The 13,671-nt window shown below is 37.7% G+C and overlaps 1 protein-coding gene across 5 annotated transcripts in view; it reads left to right on the forward strand.

Annotated features, from left to right (window-relative positions):
* The window catches only part of NLN (neurolysin), a 61,878-nt gene that overhangs the window by 32,295 nt on the left and 15,912 nt on the right, over positions 1–13,671 (forward strand). For 4 of the 5 annotated variants that reach the window (XM_061619393.1, XM_061619432.1, XM_061619402.1 and 1 more), the window contains 4 exons: positions 5,908–6,010; positions 7,383–7,543; positions 12,172–12,307; positions 13,277–13,643. In XM_061619393.1, coding sequence (XP_061475377.1) covers positions 5,908–6,010; positions 7,383–7,543; positions 12,172–12,307; positions 13,277–13,643 — 767 coding nt within the window. The remainder of the gene's footprint in view (positions 1–5,907; positions 6,011–7,382; positions 7,544–12,171; positions 12,308–13,276; positions 13,644–13,671) is intronic. The other variant, XM_061619422.1, reaches the window with a different exon arrangement.

Genomic DNA, 13,671 nt, shown 5'->3' on the forward strand with positions numbered 1-13,671 from the left:
GCACATAAGGCCAACTCCCTGCTGAAGCTAAGCAGAGTCAGGTCTGGTCTGTGCCTGGATGGGAGACATATGTAAGCCGCCTTGGGTTTCATTCATGAAAAGAAAGGTGGGGTATAAATGTAATAAATAAATAATAACAAATTTATCTATGCATTTGTATTACATTATCTCTCACTACTGTAGAATGCTCTTTGGTCTTCATTTTCCTTCAGATCCACAGCCTGACCAATGATCCTTCAACAGTGGGGTTTTATCCTGACAGCAACTTGAATGGTTCACAGGTGGAGGCCAATGGTAAGGTAATTGTGTCCTTGATAGGGCAATTTCTTTCATCTGTGTAAACTGGGAGCTTCCACAGCGCAGGGATTGAATACTTATGCAAGCAACATGTTTCAGTGTTCTATGTTTCTCACAAATATTTCCCAACATAAAACCAATGTCATCTCACAATAATTGATTGTGAGTTTCAGTGTTTCAAAATAGAATATCTTACAGAACGAAATTACAATGTACCATTTGTAAATCAGTAATATGAGAGCCAGTGTGGTGTAGTGGTTACTGTGCTGGAATATGACCTGGGAGACCAGGGTTCGAATCCCTACACAGCCATGAAGCTCACTGGGTGACCTTGGGCCAGTCAGTGCCTCTCAGCCTCAGAGGGAGGCAGTGGTAAACCCCCTCTGAATTCCGCTTACCATGAAAACCCTATCCATAGGGTCACCATAAGGTAGACCATTTCCATTTCAATATGAGAGCATTGGTCAGTGGTCTGATTACTGTTGCAAGGAACTATAGGTGCTGGGCAGGCTTCCATGGGTAGGGTATTCTAATAACCAGAGTGGCACCAATAAAAGGCAATCTCCCTAGTAATCCATCACCTCATCTCATTTGATGGGGGCACCTGGATTAAATTACTAAGAACTGAGCAGGCAAGTACCCTGGCCTCAAGGTGCTTTAAAGGATAATATCATCACTTTGAATTGGCTCCAGAAGTGGACTAGGAGCAACTGCAGATTATAAAGGGCTGGTATGATATGATTCTATCTTCAAGACACCATTAGTAACCTCGCTGCACTGTTTTGGACCACATGAAATTTATTGACCATTTTCAAAGGCAACTTCACATACTGTACAATGTATTGCAGTAATCCAACCAGAAAAATCTAAATTCTTTAAAATCTGCAACTCTAAGACACCTGAAAGCTAGGAAATGATTAGGGCTCTCACAGATTTTTTTTTTGCGGACTGAGTAGTTGTATAGCAGGTCCAAGTAATGTTGGATTATAGGTAATCAGGACTGTTTTGATATTACTGATTTCTTACCTATAAGTCTCCTTTACCAAGTAGTCTTTGACAGTTGTACAGGTGCACACACGAGCTATCTGTCATCTATTTTGAGTTTATGTAGAGCTGGTACATAATCAGTCTTTGCTTCTGCAATTCTTCTCTTCTTCCTCACCTCCTTTCTACCAAATGGTACTCAAGGCAGCTAACAGCAATGATGCAAAGCAAGCATGTGCACAATCGCTGAGCCATAGCCCTTCGCCTAAACAACACTATGATGATGACGATTACATTTATTTAGTACCTACGGGCTCTTCTTTGGCCGACTGTATTAAAAACCTTAAGGGATAATTACCACAAGGCACCTGTCAAATGCAGCGCAACGTGGTCAAAAGTGTTAAGTGGCGTTGGCTTATCAGCAAGAAAAAGTGTTCCTTTCCCAGATGTGGCACAAATGGAATGAGAAGGCGAATCTGCTGTGTTACATTACTTTTTATTTTTGTGCCACCTTTCAGCGCAACAAAGGGAAGGTCAGAGGAGCCCGGTGGCAGAGTATCTTGCTTTGCATGCAGAAGGTCCCAGGTTCATTCCTGACATCTCCAGCTGGAGGCAGTGCCTGTCAGAATAGACAATACTGATCTAGATCTTCTCTGATGAGCTTCCGCCAGACCCTGAAGACATGGCTCTTCAGAAAAGCTTTTGGAACGGCCTAGGCTTTTACTGTTGTTTAAATTTTAATGTTTAATGTACTGTTTTTATGCTGTACGTCGCCCAGAGTGGCTGGTGAACCAGCCAGATGGGCGACTAATAAATTCAATAATAGTAATAATAATAATAATGCAAGCCCAGTAAAATACCATAAAACAGCAATAAAATACAAAGTAAAACAATATTTTTTTAAAAGGCAGATTTAAAAAAAGCAACCAGCTAGTTAAAATCAGCTACAACAAATTTACAAGTCAGCTTATGGGCCAAAGGTTTTTCTAAGTAAAAATTATTTGCCTGCTGGTAGGAGACCATAAGAGCCAAGGCCAAGAAGACCCAGACTGCCTTAATCAGGGTTCCCAGCCATAAGGAGCCTTATGTGTTTAGTTGACATGCTTATAAACTAACTACAGACCTTCACACTAAACTAGGGATGTGCTAGAATTCCGCCCGATTCAGATGTGGTACCAAATTTTCCATTAATTCTCTTATTCTCAATAGCTGAGGATCGGATTTTAATGTTATGAAATTTTGCTGCTATTTTTTAAACTTTTTTTAAAAATAATCCACCTCTAAAACATCAGTTGTAAGAATGATAATTTGTCAGTATTTCCTTTAAAAATATTGATATTAATATCGATATTTTTCCCAAGTGAAAATACCGTATCTCGGTAAAAGCAGCTCCTAGAGGATACAGAATGAATGCAAGTCGATGCCAGCCTATTAGGTCAATGGAATGCTTTCAAACTAGCACCAGCCAACGGATCCCATCCCTACACTAAACACACCAAGGTTGGGAGTGGAAAGGACATGCCCGGCAACATTGCAGTTGGGGTAACATGCCCCCTCATACCTCTACTTTGGCCCTTACATGTCCATGCTGAATGCCAGAAGAATGCCAAATACGAAAGTATGCACATATATGTATATACAGTTTAAGTCTGTCAATTCAAGACTTAAATAAGTCAATTTGATATATTAAAAGTGCTTTTTGTTCTTGGCAAATTAATTAGTATATTAAAACTGTTCTAGTATTCTGGTTTTTTCATACAGATCATATATCTCCATCCTTCTTGCCTAATTATGGACCCAACTAAATAAGCTCACTTTTCATAGAACTGTAGAGTTGGAAGGGGCCTATAAGGCCATGAACCACCTACTCAATGCAGGAATCCAGGTTAAAGCATACCCAACAGATACCTGTCAAGCTGCCTCTTAAATGCCTCCAGTGTTGAAGAGCCCACCACCTTCCTAGGTAATTGGTTCCATTGTTATATCGCTCTAACAGTTAGGAAGTTTTTCCTGATGTTCAGTTGAAATCTGGCTTCCTGCAACTTGAACCCATTATTCCATGTCCTGCACTCTGGGACAATCGACAAGAGATCCTGGTATTCCTCTGTGTGACAACCTTTAAAGTACTTTAAGAGTGCTATCATATCTCCCCTCAGTCTTCTCTTCTCAAGGCTAAACATGCCCAGTTTTTTCAGTGTCTCCTCATAGGGCTTTGTTTCTAGTCCCCTGATCATCTTTGTTGCCATCCTCTGAACCTGTTCCAGTTTGTCTGCATCCTTCTTAAAGTGCAGTGTCCAGAAGTGGATGCAATACTCAATATGAGGCCTAACCAGTGCCAAATAGAGGGGAACCAATACCTGATTTGGAAACTATACTTCTGTTAATGCAGCCTAAAATAGCATTCACCTGCTTTGCAGCCACATCACACTGTTCACTCGTATTCAGCTTGTGATCAACAACAATCCCAAGATCCTTCTGGCATGTAGTATTGCTGAGACAAGTATCCCCCATTTTACAACTTTGCATTTGGTTTCTTTTTCCTAGGTAGAAATTTGCACTTATTCCTGTTAAATTTCATTCTGTTGTTTTCAGCCCAATGCTTCAGCCTATCAAGATCCCTTTGAATTTTGTTTCTGTCTTCCAAGGTGTTAGCTATCCCTCCCAATTTTGTATAATCTGCAAATTTGATAAGCATTCCCTGCACCACCTCACCCAAGTCATTAATAAAAATGTTGAAGGGCACTGGGGCAAGAACCGAGCCCTGCAGTATCCCGCTCATTACCTCTCCCCCAGTTTGAGAAGGAACCATTGATAAGCATTCTTTGAGAATGATTCTGCAGCCAACTATGGATCCACCTGATAGTTGTTCTATCCAGCCCACATTTAGCTAGCTTGCTAATCAGAATATCATGGGCACTGTATCAAAAGCTTTGCTGAAGTCGAGATATATTATGTCCACAGCATTCCTAAGTCTACGAAAAAGGTTACCGATCAAAAAATGAGATAAGATTAGTCTGGCAGGATTTGTTCTTGATAAATCCATGTTGGCTTCTCATAATCACTACATTGTTTTCAAGGTGTTTACAGACTGACCACATTATAATAGCTCCAGAATTTCCCCATTGATGTGTGGCTGATTGGTCTGTAGTTCCCAAGTTCCTCCTTTTGCCCTTTTTGAAGATAGAGACAACATTAGCCCTCCTTCAGTCATCTGGCACTTCACCCATCGTCCACAATTTCACAAAGATAATAGAAGCAGTTCCAAGAGTTCTTCAGCCATTTTCTTCAATACTCTAGAATGCAGTTCGTCGAGCCCTGCAGATTTGAACTCATTCAAAGTGATCAGGTATTCCTTGACCATTTGTCTATCAGTTTCAAGCTTCTACTTCATGTTTCCCAGGAGGGTCATAGACACATTTGTGGGAGAAGACTGAGCCAAAGTAGGAACTGAGCACTTCTGCCTTTTGTTTGTCATCTGTTATCATTTTGCCATCCTCATTGAGTAGCTGTACCGCCATTTCTTTTCTCTATCTTTTAATATGGATGTACCTGGAAAAAACGTTTTTGCTGTTTTTGGCATCTCTCGCTAACCTCAGCTCAGTCTCAGCTTTAGCCTTCCTGATGCCATCCCTGCAATTCTGTGCTACTTGTCTGTACTCTACCATTGTGACCTGGCCTTCCTTCCAGTTCCTGTATGTGTCCTTTTTTGTTTTCAGGTAATCTCTAAGCTTTCTGTGAAGCCACATTGGCTTCTTCTGCTGTCTTCCCCCTTTTTTCTTTGATGGAATTGTTTGCCATTGTCCCTTTAGAATTTCCGTTTTTAGAAACTGCCACCCATCTTGGATACATTTTCTCATTAGGGTCGCTTGCCTTTTATTCCTTACCCCATTTATTTTAATCAAGATACTCTTGGTGGAGTTACCAGGCTCATCCTCCTGCATTTCCTGTGCAGGGATATATATTTTTAACATATAGTTTGCTTCTCTTTCTATTCCTTCTGTTCTTTTTAAACAACTTATATCCTTCAAGTGACTTATTCCAGTCATGGGAGCTATCCCACCAAGTTTATTATACCTATCAAGTCGTATTTACTCTCCTGTATTAAGAGTTCAAGTTCATCCTGTTTGTTTCCCATACTCTGGGCATTAGTATACAGACATCGAAGACCATGTGATTTACAGCCTGGCTTCCTTCCTACATTTTTATGAAGACTATTACTGGTCCCCATTAGAGCCATTCCCTCAGTTCCTGTTACTGCGCACAAGCCTTTGTTAGTTGTTACCGCCAAGTTTATGTCTCCCTCCCCCTTAAGGTTCAGTTTAAAGCTCAACTGATGAAGTTCTCCATGCTGTGGCCAAACACATTCTTCTCAGTCCTTGTGAGGTGCAACCCATCTTGCCAGCAGTCCATCTTCCAGGAAGTATAGCCTGTGGTCTCAGAATCCAAATCTTTTAGTGACTTGATAACTTTCTTCATTTCATTGTTTCTTCTTTACACTTTTAGCCTGTTTTTTCTAGAATATGTGGTAAAATCAGGGTCAAAACTGTAGTAATGAAATGTTTAGTGTATACAATAGCTGTAACTAACACATAACACATTGCTTTTTATCTATACATTCATATTAAGGAAATCAAGATAATAAAGCAGAAACTGAGTGAGTTATGCATAGACTTTAGCAAAAATCTCAATGAAGAAAACACATTCCTGATATTTTCTCAAGATGAACTTCGTGAGTATATTTTTTTTAAAGAATTACTGCTGAGGGGAGCTGTATATGTTTTTGTAATAACACTATCAAATTATTAAGTGCTTATACTAGTATCAATCTTCCAGGTGTGTTTAAGCATTGTCTCAGATGAGCCTTCCTCAACCAAGTATCCTCCAGATGCTTTGGATGGCAATGTTAGCTGGGGCTGATGGGAGCTGTAGAGCACCCGGTTGGAGAGGCTGCCTCAGATACTGATCAGCATCATATCTCTAGTTGCATTCCATTGCATTTTAGTCTCATTTTCACTCAACTTAAATTGAAATTTTTTTTCACAACAGCATATTGTTCCTTTCATATATTCTATTTGCTTTGAATCATTATATTTACATTATTGTCAAGAATGCTGACAGATTTTTAAGTTCTTAAGATAATTTATTTTATATTTTTAAAATGTAACTTTTTTTTTTAATCCTGTCAAATCAGTGTGTTTTGAATTTGGAAACATGCATTTTAAAATACATTTTTCTTTCATGTTAGGGATGGAAAGATCTGTCAATTTCAGTTTGCTCAGTTTCTCATTTTTCTAATGGCCCATCTAGTCCAGCATCCTGTTCTGACAGTGGCCATCGAGAAGCCCTTAAATTCAGTTCTCGACATTTCTGCAGCAATTTGAAAAAAATTGTTTAAAAAAGTCCCCATGAAAATTTGTCAGCATTTTAATGTGAAATTCTTCTACTAAACACGTTTTTGTATGCAGTTTTGACTAACGTACATATTTTTGCAAGTAATTTCTCCTAATATAATACCTTTTTGTACATTAGTTTCACTAATATATTCATTTTTATGCACATTCCCCCTAATATATGCATTTTTATAAACATTGGTTGGAGAACTGCATCACAAAATTTAGATAAGTGCAAATTTCAAAGGATGGCTGTGTTTCAGTTCTCATTGTTTTGGAAAGTGCAAATTCAATAAAAATTCAGCTTTAAATGTGAACTGTATTGCGTTTGCCCCCCATCCCTATAATGGATTAGCATGTTTACATCAGTTTATGCTGTTAATAGATGAAATGTTTGCTTTTATTTCAATGAATGAATAGAACATTGTTAGACTAAAACTCCAACTGTTGCTGACAATTGGCCATGCTGGCTGGGACTGATGAGAGTTAGAGTCCAACAACATTTAGAAGGCCACATGTTTTTCATCCCTGGTATAGACAATTAACACGTAAACCTCAGGGTTGTAATTCCTTAAATGATTCTTGACAGTAGAAAACAGCTGGTAATTAAACAGTTGTGATGATCCCCATTCCAAACACTTGTCATATTGTTAAACGAAATGTCTGAAAAATATCCTTCTACTAAGTTCTGTGCTAAAATGTGTTCCTCAGGTGCCCTTCCTGATGATTTTATCAGTAGTTTAGAGAAGATTGAAACAAACAGATATAAAGTCACCTTAAAATACCCCCACTATTTTCCTGTTATGAAGAAGTGCAGTGTTCCAGACACCAGAAGAAAAATGGAAGCTTCTTTTAACACCAGGTGCAAAGAGGTATGAGAGATTTTTCCCATCCATACCAGAGTGAGATGAAATAAAGGGACGATAAAGGCTGATCCATGGCCCTTTAAATGCGTAGCTTGGTTAGTAAAGCATATGTGCTGCATGTACAATCTAAATAGTTTGAAGGTACTCTTAAGAGCTGGCTTTAAGCTATAGTTCCACCCAGTTAACTTTTGCTAATTTCATTGCAGAGAGGAAAATAATTTCATTTGACAGGAGCATTGCAGATTGAGGCTGTGGACATAGGTAGGGCTTTTTCGAGATATTGCAATCTTAATATTATAAAATCTTTCAAAGAATCATAGCATAGTAGAGTTGGAAGGGGCCTATAAGGCCATCGAGTCCAACCACCTTGTTCTGAGCCTGTGGTTCTGAAACACACTTTGTCAGAAAGTCAACTCAATCTCTTTCTTTAATCAGGAACTATTTTATTAAACCAAATAAACAAATGGTATACAGAATCTCTAAGATAGCTTACATTCTCTGAGGATAGTGAATTGAGGATGAAGTGGAGAAGTTTAATGGCAAGTGATTTGATTGTTGACTGTAAAGTGGGGAAATAGTTCTTTGAGAAATATGGAGTTTCAGCGAGAGATAGCTTTGAAGATTGCTTGGTGGGAGAGATATTTCTGGCAGAGAGGCAGCACAACCCTGCCCAGTGCAGGAATCCAACTTAAAGCATGCCCGACAGGTGTATCTTTTAACATCTTTTAAATCTTAGAAATCTTTTAAAAGAAAAGATTTCAAAATGGACATATACTGAAGTCATATGAATTCTCATGTACCAATATGTTTTTCTCCCACTTTACACAACATATTTTAATGATCTCTAGCTGTAATATATCTAATTTTATCTTCAGTTCATAAATATTACTCTAAACTAGTTTAGATTGCATTCTCATGGGAGCATCCAATATCTTCTGTAGCACAGGAGGGGAACCTGTGGCCCTCCAGATGTTGTTGGGATCCATTTCCCATCAGCCCCAGCCAGCATGGTCAGTGGTCAGAGTTGATGGAAGCTGGAGTCTAGTGACATCTGGAGTGCCACAGGCTGCCTGTTCCTCTTCTGTGGTGCATTGGAAAATGAACTAGAAAATGCACCTAGTAAAAAGTGTGGCAATATTCTAACTTCACAGATCTGCAAGGAAATTTTCCTAAACTCCATTGACCGTAGGAGTCCTTAATTTGGCTTCTAGAGTTTTAGTTCAGATGAACGCAAACAGTAAATGTACCTAAAGCAAGTTAAGCTTTTGAAATTCTTGGATATCTTAGTGATTAAAGACGCACCTGAACATAAATTCATGCAGGGGATGAGTTAGCTGTAAAACATAATGGACATGTTTGTTTTAAAGAAGACATATAACTGTCAATTTTTTTTATCATTAATTTTTATTCAAATTTTCCAAAACAAAACAAAAATACAAATTAAACAATAAAATAAAATGTTGACTTCCGATTTGTCGCAGATCAGTTATAGGTCTACAATATATAACAAACCTGTCTCTTAAATTATATTACAAAATCACTTTCCTCCAGTAGTTATCTTAATTAATCATCAAATCTCATAAACATCACCTTATTCTTTCCACAAAAAGTCAAAGAGAGGTTTCAACTCCTTGAGAAATATATCTATCCATTTTTCTCCAAATAAACATGTCAATTAATCCATCTTATCAAATCTGTTAGGTCCAATAATTTCAATAGCCATTCTTCCATTATCAATGCTAATTCCATCTTCCATCCTTGCACCCATAATAATCCTGTTAGGTCCAATAATTTCAGTAGCCATTCTTCCATTATCAGTGTCCCATAATAATCTTGCTGTCATAGCCATAGTCATATAATAAGAGTCTGATATGAATTTCCTTTATCACAAATATTTCCTTGCCATCAATTCTGAATGTGTTGCTGAAATATTGTTGTAAAGTCATATCTCTATTCTTCTTTTTTACAAAATGCACTGGCACATCTCTTGAAAGTTTTTCCATTGTCACATATCTGTAATTAATTCTATAGATTTTTTCTATGTCAAACTCCATCACATCATTCCAGTCCAGAAATTTATCCAAGACATTGATAACTTTATCTCTGATATCTTCATTAATTTCTTCGGAGACAACGCTGAATTCCAAACAGTAAACTTTATCTCTAATATCCATAAACTCCAAGTCTTTTTCCAGTTCCACATTTGTTCCAATCTCCAGGGCTTGCATCTTCCCTTTAATTTTTCTTTTTTCATCTTCTAATGCTTGACCATTTGTATCTCTGATCTCATCAACCTCCTCTCTCACAAAATCCCCTATTTGTTTAAGCTCCTGCTTCATTTTGCCAAATTCAATTTTCATCTCCTGTCTACCCTGTCTCAGGGTTTGTTTCATTATCTCAATCTCATCCATTATTTTCTGAAACATAGTTACTTCCAGATTCTCAGTCACTTTCTTGATTGCCATTCTTAAAACCACAAAGAAAAAAAAAACCACTTCTTATTCCAGCAACAAAGGGGTTAATATTCCAAGCCTGATGACATCACAGTGTAGCCAACACAGCCTGCCTTATCTCTTATGTGCTCAGGAATGCAAAACAAATTTAGTTCACAGCATCAAAACAGTTAGTGGCATCCAGAACAAGCAGATTCGTCAGAATGAAATAGACCAGAAAAAATAGTCCCAGACATATAATACTCAAAAGCTCATAAATCAGATTTATTATTTTTTTTTCTCCTCGGAATAGAAATCCCTCATCCGTTTCTATCTTTAAAATGTACAATTCCAGGCCAGCTTTTTGCAATAAAAAACAAAGATAAGCTATCACGATTTCTTTCCTCCTTAATTTTGTGAATGAAAGAGAAGAGTTATAACTCACCCAGGGATTCTTTATAGCTGATTCATTGACAAATCTCTTTTTGTTGCAACAATTTAAGCCAGATGATAAAAATAGAAAGAAGGATGCTTGCCTGTTAAAATCCGTTTATCTTTAAAGAAAAGATAAACTTCTCGCTTAATCAGTTAGAGCTTGGTTGGAAGTCCGTCTGGCGTTGCTGGCTGAACCTTCTTTCATAAACTAATGAAATCCAGTCCCCCCAACAAACACAAGCTTTTGTGGTTAATCTCTAGGTTTCTCCCTGCCCAGGAGAAAGTCTTTACCAGTAAAAAAAAAACGTTCTGACTGATTTTAAAACTGAAAAAGCTTCTTCTGAGACGAGAGCTCGTCTCAAAGGCAGGCACAGGCAAAGTCACCCTTCCCGGAAGTCATAACTGTCAATTTAAAGAAAATGGTCAAGACAATTATAGCACTAATTGTCATGCTTTACATTTGTCATTACGTACAGTCATTAACCAAAATGGAGACAATAGTCAAGAAATCAGAAGAAGGCTAGGACTGGGGAGGGCAGCTGTGAGAGAACTAGAAAAGGTCCTTAAATGCAAAGATGTATCACTGAACACCAAAGTCAGGATCGTTCAGACCATGGTATTCCCAATCTCTATGTATGGATATGAAAGTTGGACAGTGAAAAAAGCGGAAAAAGAGAAAAATCAACTCCTTTGAAATGTGGTGTTGGAGGAGAGCTTTGCGGATACCATGGACTGTGAAAAAGACAAATAATTGGGTGTTAGAACAAATTAAACCAGAACTGTCACTAGAAGCTAAAATGATGAAACTGAGGTTATCATACTTTGGACACATCATGAGAAGACATGATTCACTAGAAAAGACAATAATGCTGGGGAAAAGAAAAGGGAGTAGAAAAAGAGGAAGGCCAAACAAGAGATGGATTGATTCCATAAAGGAAGCCACAGACCTGAACTTACAAGATCTGAACAGGGTGGTTCATGACAGATGCTCTTGGAGGTCGCTGATTCATAGGGTCGCCATAAGTCATAGTTGTCTTGGAGGCACATAACAACAAACATTTGTAAATAGTTTGTTGGCAAGTGTTGACATTACAATAGTTCCAAGAAATAAGCAGCATATTATTAGCATAAACTAAAGGGCAACATGTCAGCCTGTTAGATTTTTTCACCATCTCTCTGAACTTTTCTAAAAACTGTCTAAATCCCGCCCCCCCAAAATTATGATCTAATACAGCAGCAGCTATTGTGTTCTTTATTGTAGTAGATCCATAGTATCAGAAAGTAAGTTTACATAAGTATCACAGTGAAGCTGCTTTATCCTTAATGGGACCATTGGTGCATCTAGTTTTGTCTACTCTGACTCTTGTCCACTTTCCAAGATCTCAGGTGGGGTCTTTTGCAGGTGTCTTATATGATATCCTTTTAACTGAAAATGCCAGGCCCTCCCTGAAATAAAAGAAATGTAAATTATAGACACATTGCTACAAAACATAGGAAACCTTCAAAATATTTTTAGCATGCTGATGCTGTTAGGAGTATTAAGCATATTTCATTTTAAATGTGTGCAGTTGTTGTTGTTGTTAATTAAATTTCTATCCCACTCTTCCTCCCAAAAGAACCAAGGGAGGCGCAAACACAAGCAATAAAACAAGTAAAACATCTAAAATAATCTAAAATCAATTCCAGTACAGATGCTGACTGGTTTGTATTTGAGTGTACTTTTTCTGTTATATGAAATAGCTGAAAATCTTGATTTTATTTCCCTAGGAAAATGCTAACATTCTCCAGCAGTTGCTTCCTTTGAGGGCAAAACTAGCAGAACTTCTGGGATACAGCACGCATGCAGATTTTGTACTTGAGCTGAACACTGCAAAGATCACAGACAACGTCACAGCATTCTTAGGTCTGTTTTTATTTTTACATGCAAAAATATTAGACATGGTATTTAAATCATGGAGTAGAATTTATTGCAAAAGTATAGAGCTATAGAGTTAGCATTTTTGGGGGGACAGGGAAAAGAAACTGATGAAATATTTTTATTATCTCTTTTCTACTAAAAATATTTTTACCTATCATTTTAGCTGCATGTGTACTTGGAAAGAGTATAAGAGAATGAGTATGATTAGTGAGATTTAAGAAAAGTTGTTTAAAATCTACCTACCCTTATATAAACCATTTGTTAGTTAGAAGCAGAAGTAAGCAAAGTAGCCAAAGCACCTAGTTAACACTCCTAACTTTGTAAATTATAAATCTGCCCAATGCAAAAAAAAAGGAAGGTGGATGTTCATGCTCATCCAGTTCCAAATGGGTAGGCGTTTTATTGGATAGGCAATTCAAACACATTAAAATATGCCCAAGTCCCTTGTCTGTCTCTTACAGGATGCTGTACAGGCTATGGAAATAGATGTGCCCTAATGATACTAGTCCAGCTGATTAGGATCTGTTGTAGTTTTGACTACAGTCAACCTTCTCACAGGAAACACAGTTTGCTTTTGTTTTTAATGAAGTTGCTCCTCCAGTAAGTGCAATGCTAGCCTTTAATTAAGAAGTAATTACTTGAGTGTTAAACATTAAGTAGAAATTAACCATACATTGTTCTGAAACAGGGGCTTATTGATTTATCACCTCAGTATCTCACATATAGTTTTTGGTGTTTGTTCTTAGTTTTCTGTTTCTATTCAGCTAGATACAGTAATGAATAAAATGGTTATAAAAATTGAACTGTTGTAGTAATGTGAGAACATAAGAGACCTGCTGGATCAAGACCTATCTGGTCCAGAAGCCTCTAGCCAAACAAATGCCTTTGGGAGCCCATAAGTAGGAAATGAAGGCAAACAAGCTGTTATAGTAACCGTATGATTTGTATTTTCAGATGATCTAAGTAATAAGCTGAAGCTTTTGGGCGAGACTGAGAGAGCATTTATTCTAAACCTGAAGAAAAAGGAGTGTGAAGAAATAGGGTTTGAATATGATGGAAGGATTAATGCATGGGATCTGCATTATTACATGAATCTGACAGAGGAGCTTAAATACTCTGTGGATCAAGAAAGGCTGAAGGAGTATTTTCCCATTGAAGCCGTCACAGAAGGGTTACTGAATATTTACCAGCAGCTGCTTGGACTGGTATTTGAACAAGTGGACAATGCTCACGTCTGGCATGAGAGTGTCACTCTTTACACTGTAAAGGACAGCTCAACAGGAGAAGTTTTAGGGCAGTTCTACTTGGACTTGTACCCAAGGTAACTTTATGATTTGTTGTTAAAAATT

The sequence above is a fragment of the Rhineura floridana genome, chromosome 1, assembly GCF_030035675.1.
Source record: "Rhineura floridana isolate rRhiFlo1 chromosome 1, rRhiFlo1.hap2, whole genome shotgun sequence".
Classification (NCBI taxonomy): Eukaryota; Metazoa; Chordata; class Lepidosauria; order Squamata; family Rhineuridae; genus Rhineura; species Rhineura floridana.